This window comes from Nycticebus coucang, chromosome 11 (genome assembly GCF_027406575.1).
Source record: "Nycticebus coucang isolate mNycCou1 chromosome 11, mNycCou1.pri, whole genome shotgun sequence".
Taxonomy (NCBI): domain Eukaryota; kingdom Metazoa; phylum Chordata; class Mammalia; order Primates; family Lorisidae; genus Nycticebus; species Nycticebus coucang.
Window position 1 is genome coordinate 76,836,053 of NC_069790.1, and position 20,744 is coordinate 76,856,796.

General features: G+C 36.3%; 1 protein-coding gene across 3 annotated transcripts in view; it reads left to right on the plus strand.

Moving 5' to 3' along the window:
- The window catches only part of KMT2E (lysine methyltransferase 2E (inactive)), a 109,371-nt gene that overhangs the window by 24,236 nt on the left and 64,391 nt on the right, over positions 1–20,744 (plus strand). For 2 of the 3 annotated variants that reach the window (XM_053553484.1, XM_053553482.1), the window contains exons 2-3: positions 490–561; positions 3,306–3,490. In XM_053553484.1, coding sequence (XP_053409459.1) covers positions 3,420–3,490 — 71 coding nt within the window. In that variant the 5' untranslated portion in view covers positions 490–561; positions 3,306–3,419. The remainder of the gene's footprint in view (positions 1–489; positions 562–3,305; positions 3,491–20,744) is intronic. The other variant, XM_053553483.1, reaches the window with a different exon arrangement.

Sequence of the window (20,744 nt, forward strand, 5' to 3'; positions counted from 1 at the left end):
AGGGATCCTCTTGCCTTAGGCTTCCCTGGATAATTTTTCTATTTTTAGTAGATACTGGTCTCCCTCTTCCTCAAGCTGCACTCGAACTCCTGAACTCAAGCTATTCTCCTAATTGGCCTCCCAAAGTGCTAAGATTATAGGCATAAACCACTGTACCTACTGTACTTTAGGAGTTTGTGTTTTTGTGTGTGGTTGGTTTTGTTTTTTTGCATCATTGCTTTTCCTTTGCTAAATCTGTTTTTAATATTTTGTTTTCCCAGTTTCTTTTCAGTTTGGTTCAGTTTGGTTTGGTATTTAGTTTTGACTATTCCATTTAGTTGTGTTTATATTCATTTGTATAAAAAAGAGAAATATAAATTTATCTTTTTAAGAATTAACTGCTGTCCTAGGGTGTGTCCCTTTGGTTTTAGGTACCGTGTGGTTAGAAGTACCTATAATCTTATGCCAATTAAATATAGCTCAATACTCCTATGTTCACTTGGTTTCTAGGTCTATTCTGGATAGCAGGTTTGTGAAGACATTTATTCTTTCTTGGACCTCAGATTTACCAGACATCTCATGGTATTTCCTTTTATATTATTTCTTTAATGGCTGCCACTTATTCTCAATGTATTCTGTATATATTTTACTTGCCAGTTGGATGACCAATTTTTTTATTTGCATGTAAGGTGTGAAACGTCTGAATTATTTTGGATTATGTTAATTTTTTTCCTTTACTTATGCCTGTGTTACAAACTCACTATATTAAAAGCTCGTATCTTTTCTGCTTATTACATGGGCTTTCTCTGTTTTTTTTTTTTTTTTCTCTTTATTTTTAAAGGCAATGATTTGACCCTAATGACTTTATAACATAAATATCAATCAGGTTTTTAAGCAGTATGAATTTCTGGCTATAGATTTTTCGATGTTAATGAAAATAGTAAAATATTTGCTATTTTTATAGTTTCCGTGGGTATAATGTCTTGTCTTCTTTGGACCTTGTAAGTTACTGAGATCTTCTTTCCTGTTGAATGAAACTCAGCATCAGTAATTCTTTTTCAGATGTGATGATATATCTTTGTTCTGAGGATGAGCTTCCCATGTTTTTTAGAGAGATATAGTTCTGGAGGTGTCATGTAGTTGTTTTTATAGCACTTGATTGCGTAGGTTGACACATTCATTTGATTAATGAGGCCAGAGCTGCAGTTTTATTGCAGATACTCTAATTCATTCACCAATCTTTTGTAGAGTGCTTTTATGCTCCATGCACTGTGCAGAGTTTGATAGCTAGCTAATAACTGAACAAATGTGAGCCATGGTCTGAAGTAGGTTTATGGCAACCTCTTCATTGATTGAATGATTGATTGAGATGGAGTCTCACTCTGTTATCCCAGGCTAGAGCGCCTAGCTCACAGCAACCTCAAACTCCTGGGTTCAAGTGCTCCTCCTGCCTCAGCCTCCCAGAGTGCTAGGATTATAGGTGTGAGCTAGTGGGCCTGGCCTCTTCCTTACTTTTTAAAAATAGCTCAAGTGTAATGTTTAGTGAGGATTGCATATTCATATAAAAGATGCACACCTTTAAATATATATACATTTTTAGATTAGAAATGTTACTCAGTTACTTAAAAGAATACATAATGAATTGATTTCTGCTTTTCAGTTTCTGCCTCTGGTAAATAAATGCACAACTAAATATAACATATACCTAAGATACAAGGCTTCTTATGAATCTAACAACACAGTTTCTTCACGTAGTAGCTCTTCTATCTACCTTTAATTTTTACAATTAAGCTTGAGAATATGTGCTCAGAATAATTTTGATTTCACAGATAATACAGATGATGAGTTCATACATTATGGAGGAAATTACTAAAATGAGTAAATGTGCTAATAGTGGTTTGAATTCTTGAACAAAACTAGCCTTTACTTTTAAACCATGTGTAACTGAGGGAGAGCTACTAAATTACAAATTATTATAATATAAAAATTTACAATAATAGGCAATTGCACATTGGTTTTCAGGAATAACATTACAGAGACAAGGACAATATTTACTATTGCTGTTTTCCAGATTATAGGATTATCCATGTTAATTTTGCTCCTGAGTTGTTTTACATCTTTATTGGAAAGCTTCTGAGTAGATACTTTATAAACAATGCATGTAGTAAATATTATGTAGTGAATTTAGATTAGCAAAAAATTGATGTTGAAATGGAGTGTCTCTTAGTTATTATAGTCTCTAAAGCATACTATTATATATTTGTTTAAGAGTTCATTAGATTTTTCTAGTAACTATAATTGTATTAGGGAGTATTAACTCTAAATAGTTAATGCTAACTGAAGAAATAGAGAATCGTGGGTGGCGCCTGTGGCTCATTGAGTAGGGTGCCGGCCCCGTATACCAAGGGTGGCAGGTTTGAACCCTGCCCCGGCAAAACTGCAACAAAAAAATAGCCGGGTGTTGTGCCGGGCACCTGTAGTCCCAGCTATTCAGGAGGCTAAGGCAAGAGAATCGCCTAAGCCCAGAAATTGGAGGTTGCTGTGAGCTGCGACATGACAGCACTTTACCGAAGGTGACAAAGTGAGACTCTGTCTCTAAAAAAAAAGAAATAGAGAATTGCCTCAATCAGTATACATAGATTTACATATTATGGAAAATGACAACCACTGTAGAACAATTAATTTTATTACAAATAAAAAAGCTTTCTTTGTATACATATATAAACATTAGAATAGAATTAATTCAAATCCTGGTTTCATCTCTTAATCTGTACAACTTCTGTTAGGTTATTTAGCCTTTCTTGGTTTTGCATTCCTCAGTGGTAAAATGGAGATATGCTCAGAATTCTGAGGATTAAATAGACCATCCATGTAAAAAGCTGATTATGGTGCTTCATCTATTGTTCCACAGAAGTATAATATATTGTTAGATCACTTACTAAATCAAGAACACTTCAAGAAGACTTATTTTTGAATACTAGTATTATAAGTAATTCCATTTTATTTTTTAAAATGAATGATTGTTGGTTTTTCACTAAATAATGTGCCTTAGTAATTCTTCTTGTGGTATCCTAAATTCATTACATAAGGAAGGTTATGATTCAGAAACTTCTCTTTTGATCCAGGTCACACAACTTAATTCCAGAAAAATAAATGAAAGAGAGATTCTCAAAAAAGAAAGAAACAGAGATTCTCAATTTCAAAATTCCAATTTATGTTGAGATTTTAATAAAAAACGTTTTCTTTTCATGTGTTTTACTTACTGTAGTGTGACTCTTGGTAGAAATATGAAGATAATTCTTTTTGTTTCTTTTTGTTTTAAACAGGGTTTGTGGATGCACTTAGATGTTTGCAATGAGCACTGTGGCTGGCATGCCCCAGTGTTTTGGATACCAATGCATAGGACTCCATAGTAATCGAATTTACCAGAGGCGAACGTCATGAGCATAGTGATCCCATTGGGGGTTGATACAGCAGAAACGTCATACTTGGAAATGGCTGCAGGCTCAGAGTAAGTATATAAATTGGTTACATAAGCCAAAAGGAGAGGAGGAAAAAAAAAAAGATGAGAAATCCTTCTAGAGCTAGGAACTAGGAAGGGGTATAAATAGGAAATATTAAATCTTTTCTTTCTCAGCCTTTTTTTTAAAAAAGCCAAATTGCTTTTCCTTCTCAGATACTGGGAACATGATTACTAACATTATATTCCTTTTAATTCTTTTTTTTTTTTTGTAGAGACAGAGTCTCACTTTATGGCCCTTGGTAGAGTGCCGTGGCATCACACAGCTCACAGCAACCTCCAACTCCTGGGCTTAAGCGATTCTCTTGCCTCAGCCTCCCGAGTAGCTGGGACTACAGGCGCCCGCCACAATGCCCGGCTATTTTTTGGTTGCAGTTCAGCCGGGGCCGGGTTTGAACCCGCCACCCTCGGTATATGGGGCCGGTGCCTTACCGACTGAGCCACAGGCGCCGCCCCCTTTTAATTCTTATTATCACTAAATGTTCCTCAATACCATTAGAAATCATGATAATGAGCTTTCATATAGTTACATGTATTTTTCCCTTATGTGGACAAATCTGTTAATGTGACATGTATAAGTTAGAAGTGAATTATTTTGGAAAAAGACTCTATCTGACAGTGTAGTAAATGCTGAATAATTCTTTGTTGACTGAGAGTACTTAAGACAAAAAGATAGACATCTAGGTTTTTCAGTTTTGTTCTGCCACTAACATGCTGTCAGTCCTTAAACAAGCCACTTAATTATTCTAGACTTTGGTATCTTCATTTGAAAAAGAAGTTTGAAGTATTGAGATGACTTTTTTTGACTCGAAATTTCTGAGAATCAGTATATTTTCACTGTCTTTTATTTTGCTATAGTATTTAATACTGTTATTTCAGTATCACTAGAGCCACCTGCTGACGGAATTCATTAATTTGTTGATGTTTGGGTATGTTTAGATTGAATTTGTATAACTGAAAATACTAAAATATTTTCTATGTAATGAAGTCTTTTCAGAAGCTATTCACTTGCTATTTTTTCACTAGTACTGAACTTTTCTTGTATTGATTTCTTGATAGTGGATTAAGTGTCCATTATCAAGAAACTAGTATTTTCTGCTGCTTGTAAAGTTAATGATGATTTGCTTATTCTAAATTGGAAGTGCTTTCATTTAAATGTGGTTTGGTTTTAATATTCAGAAACCCATTAAGTAGTGTTCTAGCATTGTTTAGAACTATTCTTAGATTGATGCTTAGTTTTATATTTGTTTCACACTAAATTATAAAGTTTTTTCATCTAATTGTTTTCACTTGAGGTACTGCATACAGAGCTTGCTGAATCTATACAACTATCTATAATAATGTTAATTAAACAACTCTGTTACTTTGAGAAAAATGTTTTGTATATGATTCTCTCTTAATAACCCCAGCAAAACATCAGAAAGGTATTATTTCCATTTTACAAAAAAAAAAAAAAAAATCCTTCTTCCTCTTTTTTTTTTTTTTTTTTGAGACAGAGCCTCAAAATCAAGAGGCTCTGTCCGTAGAGTGCTCTGGCATCATAGCTCACAGCAACCTCAAACTCTTGGGCTCAAATGGTTCTCTTGCCTCAGCCTCCCAAGTAGCTGGGACTATAGGCCCCCCGCCATAATGCCCAGCCCTTTTTAGAGACAGGGTCTTGCTCTTGCTCAGTCTGGTCTCAAACTGGTGAGCTCAAGCAATCCACCCACCTTGCCTAGGCACTCCCAGAGTGCTAGGTTTGCAGGCGTGAGCCACTGTGCGCCTGGCCCCTTTTTTTCTATAGTCATGATAATGGAGACAAGAAAAAAAAAAAAAAAAAAGAAATGCATCTCAAGGAGACCAACAAATTTACCTGTTTACCATGTAATTAATAAAAGGTAGAGTTAGGCTTGAATCCAGAATTGTGTGGCCTCATATCCATGCTGCTACAGAGGTTAGAAGAGTTCATTTAGTTAGTAGATGATTTAAGTGAAGTAAGATACCATGTGATAAACTGAGGACAATTGTCATACCAAATCTGCTCTCCATTTTTATATTTCTTGTAATGTGTGTAATGTTAATGTAATACCTTTTGAAATAATTATGACAGAGATGAAACAAATGGATGGATTTTGATCACAAATATGGGGAAGCATGTTAAGAACTTGTGGAGATCTTTTACACCCATTAGTACAACAATTAATACAACTTGTCCAGGTGCCATTACTGATACCAGTGTATCTTATTATTGAAAGTTTTAACTGTGAAAGAAAAAACTAGAGTTTTAACCTAAAATGCTCATATGAACTCATCAGAACCAGCCTATGTTTTGAGAGTTTATACAGGGAAGAAATTAAGTTTTTGGTTAGGAAGAGGAAAATCATCCAGTTTCTGAGGAATTAGAGCTTATTTCTTCAGTAATTCTAAGCTGTTCTTTTTTCCTAAATGCCTCCTTTAATTTAATGATTGGCATTTTTCTGTTTTTCTTTTTTCATTTTTTTCCTTCTTAGATTTTTCAGTTCACCTCACTTAATTTTCTGTACTAAGAATATATGATATGGCCAAAATAATAACTTATTTTTTTTTTTAGAGACAGAGTCTCACTTTGTTGCCTTCGGTAGAGTGCCATGGCAGCATAGCTCACAGCAACCTCCGGCTCTTAGGCTTAGGCGATTCTCTTGCCTCAGTCTCCCAAGGAGCTGGGACTACAGGCGCCCACCACAATGCCCTGCTATTTTTTTTGTTTTGCAGTTTGGCCGGGGCTGGGTTTGAACCCGCCACATGCGGTATCTGGGGCTAGTGCCCTACTCACTGAGCCACAGGAGCCTCCCCAAGATAATAACTTATGATGGCTTTGTAAAGAATATGGACATTTTGATATAAATAAGATTTTAAGTTTATGACGTGGTTCTAAAAATATGTGGTGACATCAAGTAGATTACTGCAGACAAAATAGTGTTTGTTCTTACTTCAAAGTTTTCGGTATTTATGTAGCTCTATAACACATATGAAAATAGCCCATTTTTATTTTTAGGAATGAAAATATTTCATGAAGAAATAATTATACTTTTTTATTTTTTGAGACAGAGCCTCAAGCTGTCGCCCTGGCATCACAGCTTACAGCAACCATTAACTCCTGGGCTCAAGCGAGTTTCCTGCCTCAGCCTCCCAAGTAGCTGGGACTACAGGCGCCTGCCACAATGCCCAGCTATTTTTTTTTGTTGTTGTTGTTGTTGTTGTAGCCATCATTGTTGCTTGGCGGGCCCAGGCTGGATTCGAACCCACCAGCTCAGGCGTATGTGGCTGGCGCCTTAGCAGCTTGAGCCACAGGTGCCGAGCCTAATTATACTTTTTGATGAACAAAAATGTTCTCCTTATTTATAAAAATAGTGAAGTAATTTAAAGTGGATATTATTCAGGATTACCACTATCTAGGCTATTTGTAACTTTTTTTTTTTTCTTTGTAATTCTTGTCTAAAGTAAGACCTAGTACCATTTTTAATATAGGCTGTTAAGTTCATTAAGTCACTAATCCACAGGCATAAATAACATTCTGGGAAATTTCACAGGAATGGTGGGAACAACGGACTGTGGGAAAAGGGCTTAGACCATTTTAAGAGATCTGGACTTTCAAAGTATTTTCTTTGCTATCATAACACCCCATGACTTAGACGTAAGAATTTATTTTACAAATGTGGACAATGAGACCCAGAGTGGCTATGTGGCAATGTCCCAAAGATACATAGTGACTTTAGTGGTAGACTTAGAGCTTGAGTGTAGAGTTTGTGACAATTAGAGCTTGAGTGTAGAGTTTGGGACAGTTAAATCGGTCATCTCCTGGTCTAAAAAACTGGAGGTTAGACTACACAACCTTTAAAATATCTCCTAGAACAGTGCTGAACATCACTTCGGAGCAGTAGAAACTCTTATTTCCGTGAACAGTTTCTGTCCCACGTCCAGCAGGACACAACAGCTGATGCTCGCCCAGTATCTTCATGGTAGTGTTGTTTGGGGAGTCAGTGAACTGCCCTGACTACTACCATCAGTTCTAGGCCAGGACAGTGGTACTTTCAGTCTCCAGTATCTCTGAGGGAAAGGAAACCACACCCTGATACTCTCTTGAGGCCACATGCAAATCAGTCTTCCCACCTTGTTCTCTATGCTTTACTTCCCAAGGCTTAGCAATAGCGTTTTACCTTCTCCAAGCCCCCAATATCACCTGAAGGGACAAGATAGGGCCCAATTGGTATTCAAATTAAATCTTGACCCTGTGTCAGTTTTTTCTGTACCTTTCATTCCTGCAATTCTTTGGGTACTTTCTAAAATACAGGTCCATTCAGAAACCCAAATCCTTGCATTATTCTCCCCTTTATTAATTCTTCCACCTACCAGTGGTTCTCAACCTTCCTAATGCCACGATGTATTTTCATTGTTACTAAGAGGTCACGATCCATGGGTTGAGAACCACTGAATTAGCCTATATTATATGGCTATTACTATTAACCTGCCACGGACACATTAAAGCTAGTGACAGTTCTCAGGCCTTATACACTGCCTGATCTTGTAGCAGAATTTGACACTATTGACTCTTTTTACTTTTGGCTTTAGTGAAGGTACTTTTTTTTTTTGAGACATAGTCTCAAGCTGTTGCCCTGGGTAGAGTGCTGTGGCGTCACTGTTCACAGCAACCTCAAACTCCTGGGCTTAAGCGATCCTCTTGCCTCAGCCTCCCAAGTATCTGGGACTACAGATGCCAGCCACAACGCCTGGCTATTTTTTGGTTATAGTTATTGTTGTTTGATGGGCCCAGGCTGAATTTGAACCCACCAGCTCCGGTGTATGTCGCTGGTGCCTTAGCTCCTCAAGCTACAGGCGCCGAGCTGAAACTCTGCATTCATTAAACAACTCCTCCTTTCCTTCCACCCCAAGTACCTCATAACCCTTTTTCTGATTTGTCTCTATTTGCCTATTCTGGGTAGCTCATGTAAGTGGAATTATAAAATATTTCTTCTCTTGTGTCTGGCTTATTTTATTTAGCATAATGTTTTCAGCATTAATCCATGTTGTAGCATGTGTCCAGGGGAATTCCATTCCATTTTATGTATGGCTGAATAATACTCCATTGTATAGATGTACTGTATTTTGTTTACTCATTATCTGTTGATGGACATTGGGGTTGTTTCTACCTTTTGGCTATTATGAATGATTCTACTATGAACATTAGTATGTAAGTATCTAATTTCCTGTTTTCACTTTTGGGTATATAGCTACAAGTGTAAGTGCTGGCTCACAAGGTAATTCTGTGTTTAGCATTTTGAGGAATTACCAAATTCTTCATCTGGTTTTTTTTTATGCCTTATAATCTTCATTTTTAATGTTTCTTGTTTCTCAAATATTTTGGGTTTTGTAAGGATCTGTACTTAGTTTACTTTGTCGACCATCCTGTAGATTTCATCCACTTTTGTAGCTTTCACAGCTCATGACTTCCAAATCATCTTAACTTAATTCTATCTCCTGTGCTCCACTCATATAGCCCTCTGCATTACTAGGCCTTTTTACTTAGATGTCTCATGAATAGTTCAAACTGAAGAAAATAGGATTATACTAATAATCTCTTTTTTTCTCTTCTTGGCCTCTAAAAATTTCAAACCAAAAAAGCTCTCTTATTCTTGTATTATTTTTTACTCAATGGCAGCAACACACATAAGCCATTTCTAAAAATGTATAGATCATTTAATTTTTTCCATCACTGGTTCTCCGTTGCCTTTAAGTCTAAATCCAGACTTCTTCCAATGGGATGTAAAAGCTTTTGCATTTGTTTTAACCTTTTCAGACTCACTGCTTCTCTTCCTTTTTTAATGTAGGAGTTTATTTTGCGTTTAGGTTTATTTTACACTCAAACTATTGTTAAAAGCTTGTTGTTCTAATAAGCCTTTTTTCAGCTCTTCACCTTTGTTCATGCCAGTTTAATCTAGCTGAAATGCCTTTCCCTCCTGTTTCTTCCTTCATAATCTGGTTTCTGTGCTCTTTCTCTCTTTTTTTCCCCTCATAATGAAGTAGAACTTTTTACTACAATACTGATCTGTAAGCTTCTTCCTGTTCCTCCTATAGGGCAGGAACTACATTTTATCTCTGAAACCCCAGTGTCTAGAATGATAGCTATATCTATATCTGAATATCAAAATTAATCAATCAGTTTCATTGATTATAGTCTAGGAATTGAGTTGGACTGATGACAGTGTTAACTTCTGATATTAATGAAGTATTTTCTTGCGTTATCTTATGTGACGAAGTTAGGGATACAATCTACTTATTATCCCATTTTTTCTTGGTATACAGTGTTTCAGAGAAAGTGAGTCTCACTCCCAAAGAAAGACAGGACTGTTCTCTAGGAAAGGCAGAGAGAGATGATAGAGGACACAGTATTATGTGGGCTTTGTATATGTATTGTGTCCACAAAGCTAAGAATAAATTATGCTCTTAGCTCTTCCTATTGACTTACAAAACTTTGAAAACTTTTTTCAGAAAAGAGAGGGAATTGAATATATTCAATTCAAAACGACACTACCTCTATAGGTACACATTATACTTTCTTTGCTAAATAGACTTGAAAGCTGAAAGTTCTATAGAATTGTTTTTTCCATACAGAGGAGAAAGATGTATGTTTTTTCTAACCTGTCTCTCATGTCAGTGTTTGATATAACTTTCAAAAATTTGCATTAAATATACTTGTATACATAACCTTTTCTAAAATGTAAGTAGAACATAGTCATTATAGACATTTTAGAAAATATATTATTGAAACTAAATATACATTATCTATAATTCAGCTGTCCAGAGATAATCACTAACATTTTGGTATAAACCTACTAGATTCTTTTTTTCTTCTCTGTATGTACAAGATTTGGTATAAACCTACTAGATTCTTTTTTTCTTCTCTGTATGTACAAGACACAGAATAGTAAGGAAAAAGGGATCATACTGACTACATTGTCTTGTAATTTGAATTTTTTTTCCTTTCTTTTTTTTTTTTTAGAGACAGAGTCTTGTTTTATCGCCCTCGGTAGAGTGCTGTGGCATCACATGGCTCATAGCACCCTCCAACTCCTGGGCTTAGGCGATTCTCTTGCCTCAGCCTCCCGAGTAGCTGGGACCACAGGTGTCTGCCATAACGCCCAGCTATTTTTTTGTTGCAGTTCGGCCGGGGCCGGGTTTGAACCCACCACCAACGGTATATGGGGCCAGTGCCCTACTCACTGAGCCACAGGCGCCGCCCTTGTAATTTGTCTTTAACAATAAATTTTGAATAGCTTTTTCTTAACATGATTTCATGGTAGTCCAGTCTAGGGGTACACTAAAATTGAGTTTTAATCAGGTCCTCATTGAGTATGAAAGGTTTTGAGCCAAAAACTGTGATGGAAACCATATTTTAGCATAGTTTTAATGCTTATCTTTAATGATTTACTTAGAATAGGTGTAATTTAGGATTAATAGGTTAATGGAGCACAAGATCTTTAAAGGCTACTGATGATAAGGGTTGCCAGATTGCATTCTTGAAAGTTTGTGTCTGTAGAAGAAATGAATACTCTGGCAATTTGAGACATTTAGTATAAAAGAAAGTGGGTTTATAGAATTTAACTCTTGAGGCTATCATAATATGACAGTATGTAATACAGTCTAAATTGACCTTGCCATCTAATTTTATGTAATACATGTATATTCTGAGAAGTTAGGAACATCTTATATATAATACAATTAAACATAATTGTGAAAGCTAAGAATAAATTATGCTCTTAGCTCTTCTGTGATTAAAATAGTTACATTTTAAGAGTCGATGTATCAACTATTACCAAGACCATCCCCAAATACCAGCCAAGAGCCAACCTTGCAAACAGGCCTTTTATCCTGTGGTAACTTTTTTTACACAGTTGATTTTTGCAATATTAAATTGAACTGCATGAATGCCGCTTTTATAAGACAAAATTGCTTTATCAGTAATTTCATATTCAACTTAAAAGTAAGGGAAGAAGGAATGACCTACAATTGTTGCCAGGTAAGTGTTTTTTTTTTGTTTTTTTTTTTCCCCCCGTAGTTTTTGGCTGGGGCAGGGCTTGAACCCGCCACCTCCGGCATATGGGGTCAGCACCATACTCCTTTGAGCCACAGGCACCACCCAAATTGTTAATTCTTTTGAACTTTTTATTTTAGTTTGTTTATTTATTTATTTATTTGCCAGGTAAGTGTTTTTACATGCATTACTGCATTTAGTTTCATATTGTGAGCCAAATATTGCTTCATCTCACAGATGTGAAAATAAAGGCCTAGAAAAGTACAATAATGTCCCTAAGGTCACAGATTGAAAAGTATCAGGGCAAAGATGATATTTTCATCTATTTTAGATGCAGATCATGTTTTTTCTCACTATAACAATGGGAACATCAATTGTGTGTAAAATTTATTACCATCTATGCTTTTCAGATACTTTCACAAATACAATATGCATAAAACAGATAAAAGGGGAACAGCTCTGGTTCAAACAGAAGTGACGGGCTTAGAGCACTTTTACCTCTATTCGTACTGCAGACACACCTGAGGATTCTGAGAGCTTGATAATCACTGTGCTCTTAGGACAAAGAAAAAGAAGTGGAAAACCTCCTATTTCAGAAGATATGGGAGACATTTATGTGAAATCCTCATTTTTTAATGCCAAGAAATCCCATGATAGTTTTATTTAGCCTAATGAAGGATTAAATACTGAGTTTTTAATAAACCTTATTTTGACATTTAAAATTTGATTATTTTATAGGATATAGGTTTAAAACCCTAACTTAGGTTAACATATGACATTTAATACTGAATTTTATAGCTAGCTTATTTTTTCCTACATGCATTTTCTTATTTTTAAATTTAACCTGGTTTGGGATTATTAAGAAAGTACATGTATGTTATAGAAAACATTTCTTCCCAAGTTACTTTGGAATTTAAAATTAAATTAAATTTAGAGGATAGGTCAACAAAACTTACCTGTAGGACGGTGCCTGTGGCTCAGCAAGTAGGACGCCGGCCCCATATACCAAGGTTGGCAGGTTTGAACCCAGCTCCAGCCAAACTGCAACAAAAAATAGCCAGGCATTGTAGCAGGCGCCTGTAATCCCAGCTACTTGGGAGGCTGAGGCAAGAGAATTGCCTAAGCCCAGGAGTTGGAGGTTGCTGTGAGCTGTGTGACGCCATGGCATTCTACCAAGGGTGATAAAGTGAGACTCTGTCTCTACCAAGAAAACAAACAAAAAAAAAAACTTTGTAAAGAACCAAACGTAAATATTTCAAACTTCTAATTATATGGTTTCTGTCTTAACTATTCAGCTCTTCTTTTATAGCTGGAAAACAGACAATGTGTATAAATGGATGGGCTGACTGCATTCCAATAAAACCTTACAGAATCAGAAAACAGGCTGTGGTGGCACCTGCGGCTCAGGGAGTAGGGTGCCAGCCCTATGTACCTGAGGTGGCAGGTTCAAACCTGGCCCTGGCCAAAAACTGCAAAAAAAAAAAAAGAAAAGAAAGAAAGCAGGCTGTATTTGGCCCAGGGATCCTAGTTTCCCAGCCTCTTTATTATGAGATGAATGTTGATGAAGTATTGCCTCTAATGAAGAGTATCCTTTTCTTCTGATTTCATTAGCTTACGCAAGTCCTACTGTTTCAATCCTGTGACCTTTAAATATAGGTAAAGAGAGGACTAAGTATAAAAATTGAGGCAGGAGGCTTGGTGCCTGTGGCTCAAGTGGCTAAGGCACCAGCCACATACACCTGAGCTGGCAGGTTTGAATCCAGCGTGGGCCCGCCAAACAACAATGGCGGCTGCAACTGAAAAAATAGTTGGACCTTGTGGTGGGCGCCTGTAGTCCCAGCTACTTGGGAGGCAGATGCAGGAGAATCCCTTGAGCCCAGGAGTTGGAGGTTGCTATGAGCTGTGATGCCACAGCTCTACCCAGGGCGACAGCTTGAGGCTCTGTCTCAAAAAAAATTGAGGCAGGAACAAATTTAGAATGTTCAAAAGAACAAGGAAAAAAATATCAATGTGAGAGTAATAGGAAGCCAAAAGGAAAATACTGAGAAGTAGAGCCTTATTTGCCATAGAAAGTTGAGATTTTGAGTGAAATAGAAAGTTCTAATTTAGTGTTCTAAATAATTGATTAACAAATATTTATGGAGGACTTGTTACACACCAACTACTATTTTAGGTATTGGAGGTACAACTTAGAGTCTCAAACTTTATTTTATATTCAAATTCTGTTTTTCCTCTTGTAAAATAGAAAAAAATGTCACTTTTCTTATGAGAGGCCTATTTCCTCCACTTGCCCTCTGGGTCTCATTGTTTCTTAACTTTATAATATCTTTACCTTTCATTCTTGCCTACAGCTATTTCATCTCTCTTCCATCTTCAACTTCTCTATTAGATCATTCCCGTTGTATACAAATAATCTTGTAACAAAATTTCTGTTTGTATTTATTAGTCCATTTTTCTCATCTTTTTAATAGCAAAAATCCTTGAAAAAGTTACTTACATTCATTATTGGGCTGTACCATAACTACCCATGTCGTCAAACTAAGTGGTAGTCTTCTGTAATTTATACAGACTTTTTAAGATTTGAGGTAAATAATCCTTTCTAATAGAAAGTTTTACTTCTGGCTTTATCGATACTGCACTTAACTGATCACTCTTTCTCAGTCTTTGCTAGTTTATTGTGTTTTGCCCAGGCTCTAAATATTAGACTAAGACTCAATTTCAGCCTCTTACCCTTTTTAAGAACTTGCTTTTTAAGTTATTACCTGGGTTTAAATGCCGTCGCTAAGCTAGATACCTCCAAATTTTTATGTGATCACTTTTTCTAAGCTCTAGATTTATATTAGGTCATTAAATCTGAAATGAAATGCCTGATTACAAATCAAAAGTTTAGCATATTAGAGGCCGAGATGAGTGATTGCCTGAACTCACAGGTTTGAGACCAGCCTGAGCCAGAGTGAGACCTCATCTCTAAAAAAATAGCCAGGTGTTGTGGTGGGCATCTGTAGTCCCAGCTACTCAAGAGGTTGAGGCAAGAGGATTGCTGTGAGCTATGACATCATGGCACTCAACCAATGGTGACAAAGTGAGACTCTGTCTCAAAAAAAAAGGTTTAGCATATTTCAAACAAGAAGTAGTACAATTAATCAGAGTATGAGCCTAAACTATTGACACTATTTGCCATCCTAATAGTAGCCAGCAGAGAAGAAGCCTGGAGAGTGAGTGGCAGTGAAATCATGAAAGACATTTTCCACAGCTTGTTGAAATTTGAATATTTTTCCTTGCAAGATGTGGTCCAAAGCATGGAAGAAGTGGTAGTCAGTCAGTGCAAGATCTGGTGACAGAGAGTTTCCAAATCCAGCTTCTGTAGTTTGAGCAAGCATTGTTGGTATAATATGTGATTGAGTGTTGTCTTATAAGAGGATTGGCCTGTGTCTATTGATCAGTCTTGGCTGCTTAATTGTAAGCATCCTCATCGTTTCATCCAATTGGTTGCAGTTGACATCTGCTGTAATTGGTTGACCAGGTTTCATGCAGCTGTAGTGGATAATACCAGCTGCACCACCAGACAGATATCATTAACTTTTTTTGATGAATATTCACTTTTGGACTGTGTTTTGGTACTTCATCTTATCCAGCCACTGTGCTGAACACTTGAAATTGTCAAAAAGAATCCATTTTTCGTCACACATAAAAATATGGTATAGAAATGGTTTACCTTTATGCTTTATGTCATAAGAATCCATTTTTCTTCACATGTAACAATACGGGGTAGAAATGGTTTACCTTTATGTCAGAAGAATCCTTTTTTTTTTTTTTTTTTGGACAGTCTCACTCTGTCACCCTGGGGTTGAGTGCTGTGGTATCATCATAGCTCACAGCAACTTCAAACTTCCTGGCTCAAGAGAGCTTCTTGCCTGAACTTCCCAAGTAGCTGGGACTACAGGCACCTACCAAAATGCTCAAATAGTGTTTCTATTTTTAGTAAAGAGAGGATCTTGCTCTTGGTCAGACTGGTCTCAAACTCCTGAGCTCAAACAATCCACCCGCCTCAGCCTCCCAGGGTGTGCTAGGATTATAGGCATGAGCCACCACGGCTGGCCAAGAGTCAATTTTTCCTCACACATAACAATTTGGTGTAGAAGTGTGGTGTTATTTCATGATGCAAAGAAAGGCAAGCTTTGTGATTTTTTTCTCTTCTGGCACTCAATTCATGTGGAACCCATCTACCCAGCTTCTTTACCTTGCCAGTTTGTTTCAAATGGTCCAATATTGTTGGAATAGTAATGTCAAACCTTGCTGCTAATTCGTATGTAGGTTAAGATGGGTTTACTTCCAATACAGCTTTCAGCTCATCATTATCCACCTTGGTCTCAGGTTCCCTGCAAGGCTCATTTTCAAGATTAAGAACACCAGAACAGAACTTGTCCAACTATCAGTACATTGGGCCTTCATTAGCCACATCTTCCTGAACACGTCATTGATATTTCAAGCTGTCTGCGCTGCACTGATTCCACAGTGGAATTTGTATTCAAAAATAACACAAATTTTTGGCTTATCCATGGTTTCACATAAGTTGCTCTGAAAAAAATTTGAATCATAAGCTAAAATGTACTTTTGAAAGAATGAGGATGTATCTTAACAATGAAAAAAAACAAGAATTGTCTAAGTGAAAATGTCAGTGATATCAGTTGTCAAACTTGGTACTTAAGGAGATCAGACATTTCATACTTAATATCTGATGTATCCAAATTGACAGCTTCACTTGGCATTCTTAATCATCTTCTGCCTCTACATCTGCTTTTTGTTGTTTTTTAGGCTCATCTGTTTCTTTAAACGCTCCTTCTCTATCCAGTTGCTTAAGCCCAAACCCTAAAGTGTCATTCTTGATTTGTCCTTTACCCTTACCCTCTACATTTAATTCCTTGGTCGGTTCTGTATCTCCCTCCAAAGTACATTTCAAATTAGTATATTATATATATCTCTGTATCTGTATATATAGAGAAAGTTTTTTTGTTTTATTTTAGTTTTTTGTTTTGTTTTTCTGAAACAATATATCTGTTGTCTGGGCTAGAGTGCAGTGGCATCCTCATAGCTTACTGCAACCTCAGACTCGTGGGTTCAAGTGATCCTCCTGCCACAGTCTTATGAGTAGCTTGGACTATTGCTACACACTACTGTGCCCAGCTCATTTTTCAATTGTTAGTAGCTATGGGGTTTCACTCTTGCTCAGGCTGATCCGGAACTCCTGAGCTCAGGCAATCTCCCTGCCTCCACCTTCTAGACTGCTAGGATTACAGGCATGAGCCACCTTGCCTTGCTTGAAAGTCTTTTATTTTTACATTGTCATTGAAAGCAACTAATTATTAGCCGAATCTAAAAGTGGTTAATTCACTGTGTTTTATACCTCATTAAAAAGATTAATGAAAGTAAATCACCACGGCAGTTAGTACCATCCTTTAGAGTTGAAGGAACTCAAGGATAAATTGTGAAATTATTTGTTGTAATAACAAACTATACATTTTAATATCCCTTTATTTTTTTTTCTTCTTTTTTTTTTATTAATATCCCTTTATTAAATAAAAAGGTTACCAGTTTGGACCTATACACTCATGAGGGTCATTTTGAAACTAGACAGGGTGCTAAGTGCTTTTCAAAAAAATGAAGGGTTAGATTAAGCAGAGGAAATTTATTTGTGAGGATGGGGGTAGGAGTCTTGGAACGGTAACACTTATTACATGCTCTGGTTAGGTTCAGGGTTCCTCCAGAACCTACTGAATCTTGGAGAATTATTTACATATAGATTACTCAACCTTGTATTTAAAGCCTTTAGCTTTGTTTTGCTAGCGTACTACTCTGACCACATCATTACCTCGCTTGAGGGAAAAACAAGTCATCATTAGTGCTTCTTTGTATAGTTTTTCAGGATAAAAGATTGTCTTTAGCTTGATATCCATGGTCTTTTCTGAACCGGTCCTTGTCTGTCTTACCTCCTATCATCTCTGAGTCCCCCTCTACACCTTTTAGCTTCATATTACATGAAGAGTAATAAATTAACAATACAGTAAATAAGCACTTTAGGAATGATAACAATTACGATGAGTTGAACCATTCAGAAAAGTACTCTAGGAGCAGTTGAAATAATTTGTTGAATTTAGTAAGCAAGGTTTGAGAGAGATTCTACAAATAGAGGTTTGGAAATGCCCAGGATATCTTCCTCAGTGGGAAGAAAGGATATAATATACCTTTCTTACTGGTACTGAGTGTATAGAAATATTAAATGTAAGATGAAAAGCTTGGGAAACTTGGCTCGGACCCTGTAGCACAGTGGTTACTAAGCCCGCCACATGCACTGAGGCTGGTGGGTTCAGACCCAGCCCGGGCCAGCTAAACAACAATGACAACTGCAACAACAATAACAACAACAACAAAAAAAACTACCTAGGTTTTGTGGCGGGTGCCTGTAGTCCCAGCTACTTGGGAGGCTGAGGCAAGAGAATTGCTTAAGCCCAAGAATTTGAGGTTGCTGTGAGCTGTGACACCATAGGACTCTATCTAGGGCAACATATTAAGACCGTCTCAAAAATAAAAAAAAAATAAAAAAAAAAGCTTGGGGAACTTTTTTTATTTCACTTTTAGTTTGGAAATGTAAATATGTATGTAATAGTAGGGAAAACAATAATAATCCTAGGTGGCCATTACTCAGCTTCAGGGTATTTGAAGTTAGTATTCAAAGTTTTGCTAATCTAAATTAAAAACATAGGGTACTGGTTGTTTTTTTGGTTTTGATTCTTCTGTCTTGAGAGGTGTTCTCACTGTGTAGTCCAGGCTAGTCTTGATTCCTGGGCTCAAGTAACCCTCTACAGTAGCTGTGATTATAGGTATGTACCATCATGCCTGGGGAGTTCTGCCAATCTTGTCTCACCTATCCCTTAGTTTTTCTTTTTTTCTTAAAGTATTTTAAAACTAATGCCCACATTTTTTCACTCACATATTGTTTAGTATACATCACTAACAGTTAAGGACTTAAAAAAAAAGAAAACCACTACCCTGTTTCCCCAAAAATAAGACATCCTCTGAAAATAAGACCTACTTACAGGAAAGATAAGACGTCCCCTGAAAATAAGACCTAGTGCATCTTTGGGAGTACACCTTAAAATAAGACACTGTCTTATTTTCGGGGAAACAGGGTAGTATATACTCTTTTCTCATATAACAAAATTAACAATACTATAAAATAGTTCATCTTTACATTTCCTCACTTCTCTCAAAAAAATTTTTTTTGGTAATTGTGTTCAAATTGGGATTCAAACACAATCCACACAGTGTATTTGATTAAAATATCTCTTGAATTTCTTTTGATCTGTAACAACCTCACTCCAACTCCCCTTAATTTATTTTCCCTCATGCCATATACTGGAAAATTGGCCCTATAGAGGTTTTAACATTATGAATTTGGCTGATTGCTTCCTTCTAGCATCATGGAATTCTGTTTACCCCAATTTCTGGTAAACTGATATTTAGAATACAGTTTTAGGTTCTGTTCTTTTTCCATTTCTCTCATTTTTCTTTTCTTTTTAGTATGGTACTTTTTAAGTAGGACTGTGTACTTTGTATTGCATAGCGTTTGGACAGTCAAGTAAAGTTTGGTTGTCTAACTTTTGGTGGAGGAAAGAATGATGATTAACAGGTTCAGGTGTGGTTCTCTTATCTACCCATCAACTTTTTACCTAAGGGTTTCAGCATCCATGGTTATCTGTTGACTTCAAGAAGTTACAGATTGGTGGTTTTTCTAATTGGATTATTCCCTCTGCACTTTTTAGCTGTTAGGATAACAGCACCCAAGTGTTGGCTTAGTTATTAACATAGGAGTTCTTATTTTATTTTAGTTTCAGAGCCAAATTGCATGTTACAATCTCTTATGCAATGAAGTTCTTCAGCTTGTTGGAAACAATTCACAATCTACAACTCATTGTGGTTTTGACCATTTGACCATACTTCATTGCTTATATATTGGTAATAACTTAATTACCTGCTAGTTTTGCCATTTTGAAAATTAGAATTCTCAGAATAGGGAATGAATATCTCTTGGGAAGTTTCTCGTGGATAAAGAGAATATCTTTTCTGATTCAGTGATTTAAGAATATAAACAAAGCAATATATAAATTAGTACAAACCAGTACATAAGCTGCTTTTTTCTCTAATTGAAAAGTCACATATCAAGATTATGTTAATGGGGCGGCACCTTTGACTCAGAGGGAGGGCGCTGGCCCCATATACCAAGGCCAGCTAAAATACAGCAGTGACAACTGGCAACAAAAATAGCCAGGTGTTGTGGCGGGTGCCTGTAGTCCCAGCTACTCAGGAGGCTGAGGCAAGAGAATCACCTAAGCCCAAGAGTTGGAGGTTGCTGTGAACAGTGACTCCACAGCACTCTACCAAGGGTGATAAAGTGAGACTCTGTCTCAAAAAAAAAAAAAAAAGGATTATGTTAAGTGAAATCTCATTTGTCTATAGGATGAACATAGCATCATGGATTATGTTTTGATACATATGATTTATAGAAACACTATACTAATAGTTTTTTATTTGATGATAATGTTATATTTGTATATTATTTGGGGGTTTATGTGAATATATAAATTGGCTAAACAGAATGCTGTAGTAGCTATTTACACAAAAATGTATCACATATTGTCTGTTTAAACTCGTCTTTAAAATTTTATTAAAGCTTTATGATAATATACTAGGAGATTTTAGAGGAGAACTCTTATGACTTCAACTTAGCAGGTTTTGTTACTATGAGTTCCTGTGAGGCTATTGTCCATTTGTAAATATAGTTTACTCAGAAAGGTTTGTTCAGGTTTAAATAATCATTTTCCAATTATTGGACATTGAAGTGACATCTGCTTCTGAATAGTATTACAATGAGCATCTTAATGCTGCAGTCCTGTCTTTAGTGAGAATTACTTCCTTAGGATAAATTCCTGGGGTTACTTGGTCAAAGAATGTTAGTTGTTGCCATATTGTTTTTATATTTACTGTGCTCTAAAAATGCAGAGACTTGAGATATTTAGGACCTTGGAACTTGTAAAGAACCATTCTAATATCTGTTACCTTAAAAATATTATTTTATTTTAATTAAAGGGTATTTCATAGTTCAGGAAAATCTCTAAGATAGATGAACTGATCTTTTTCTTT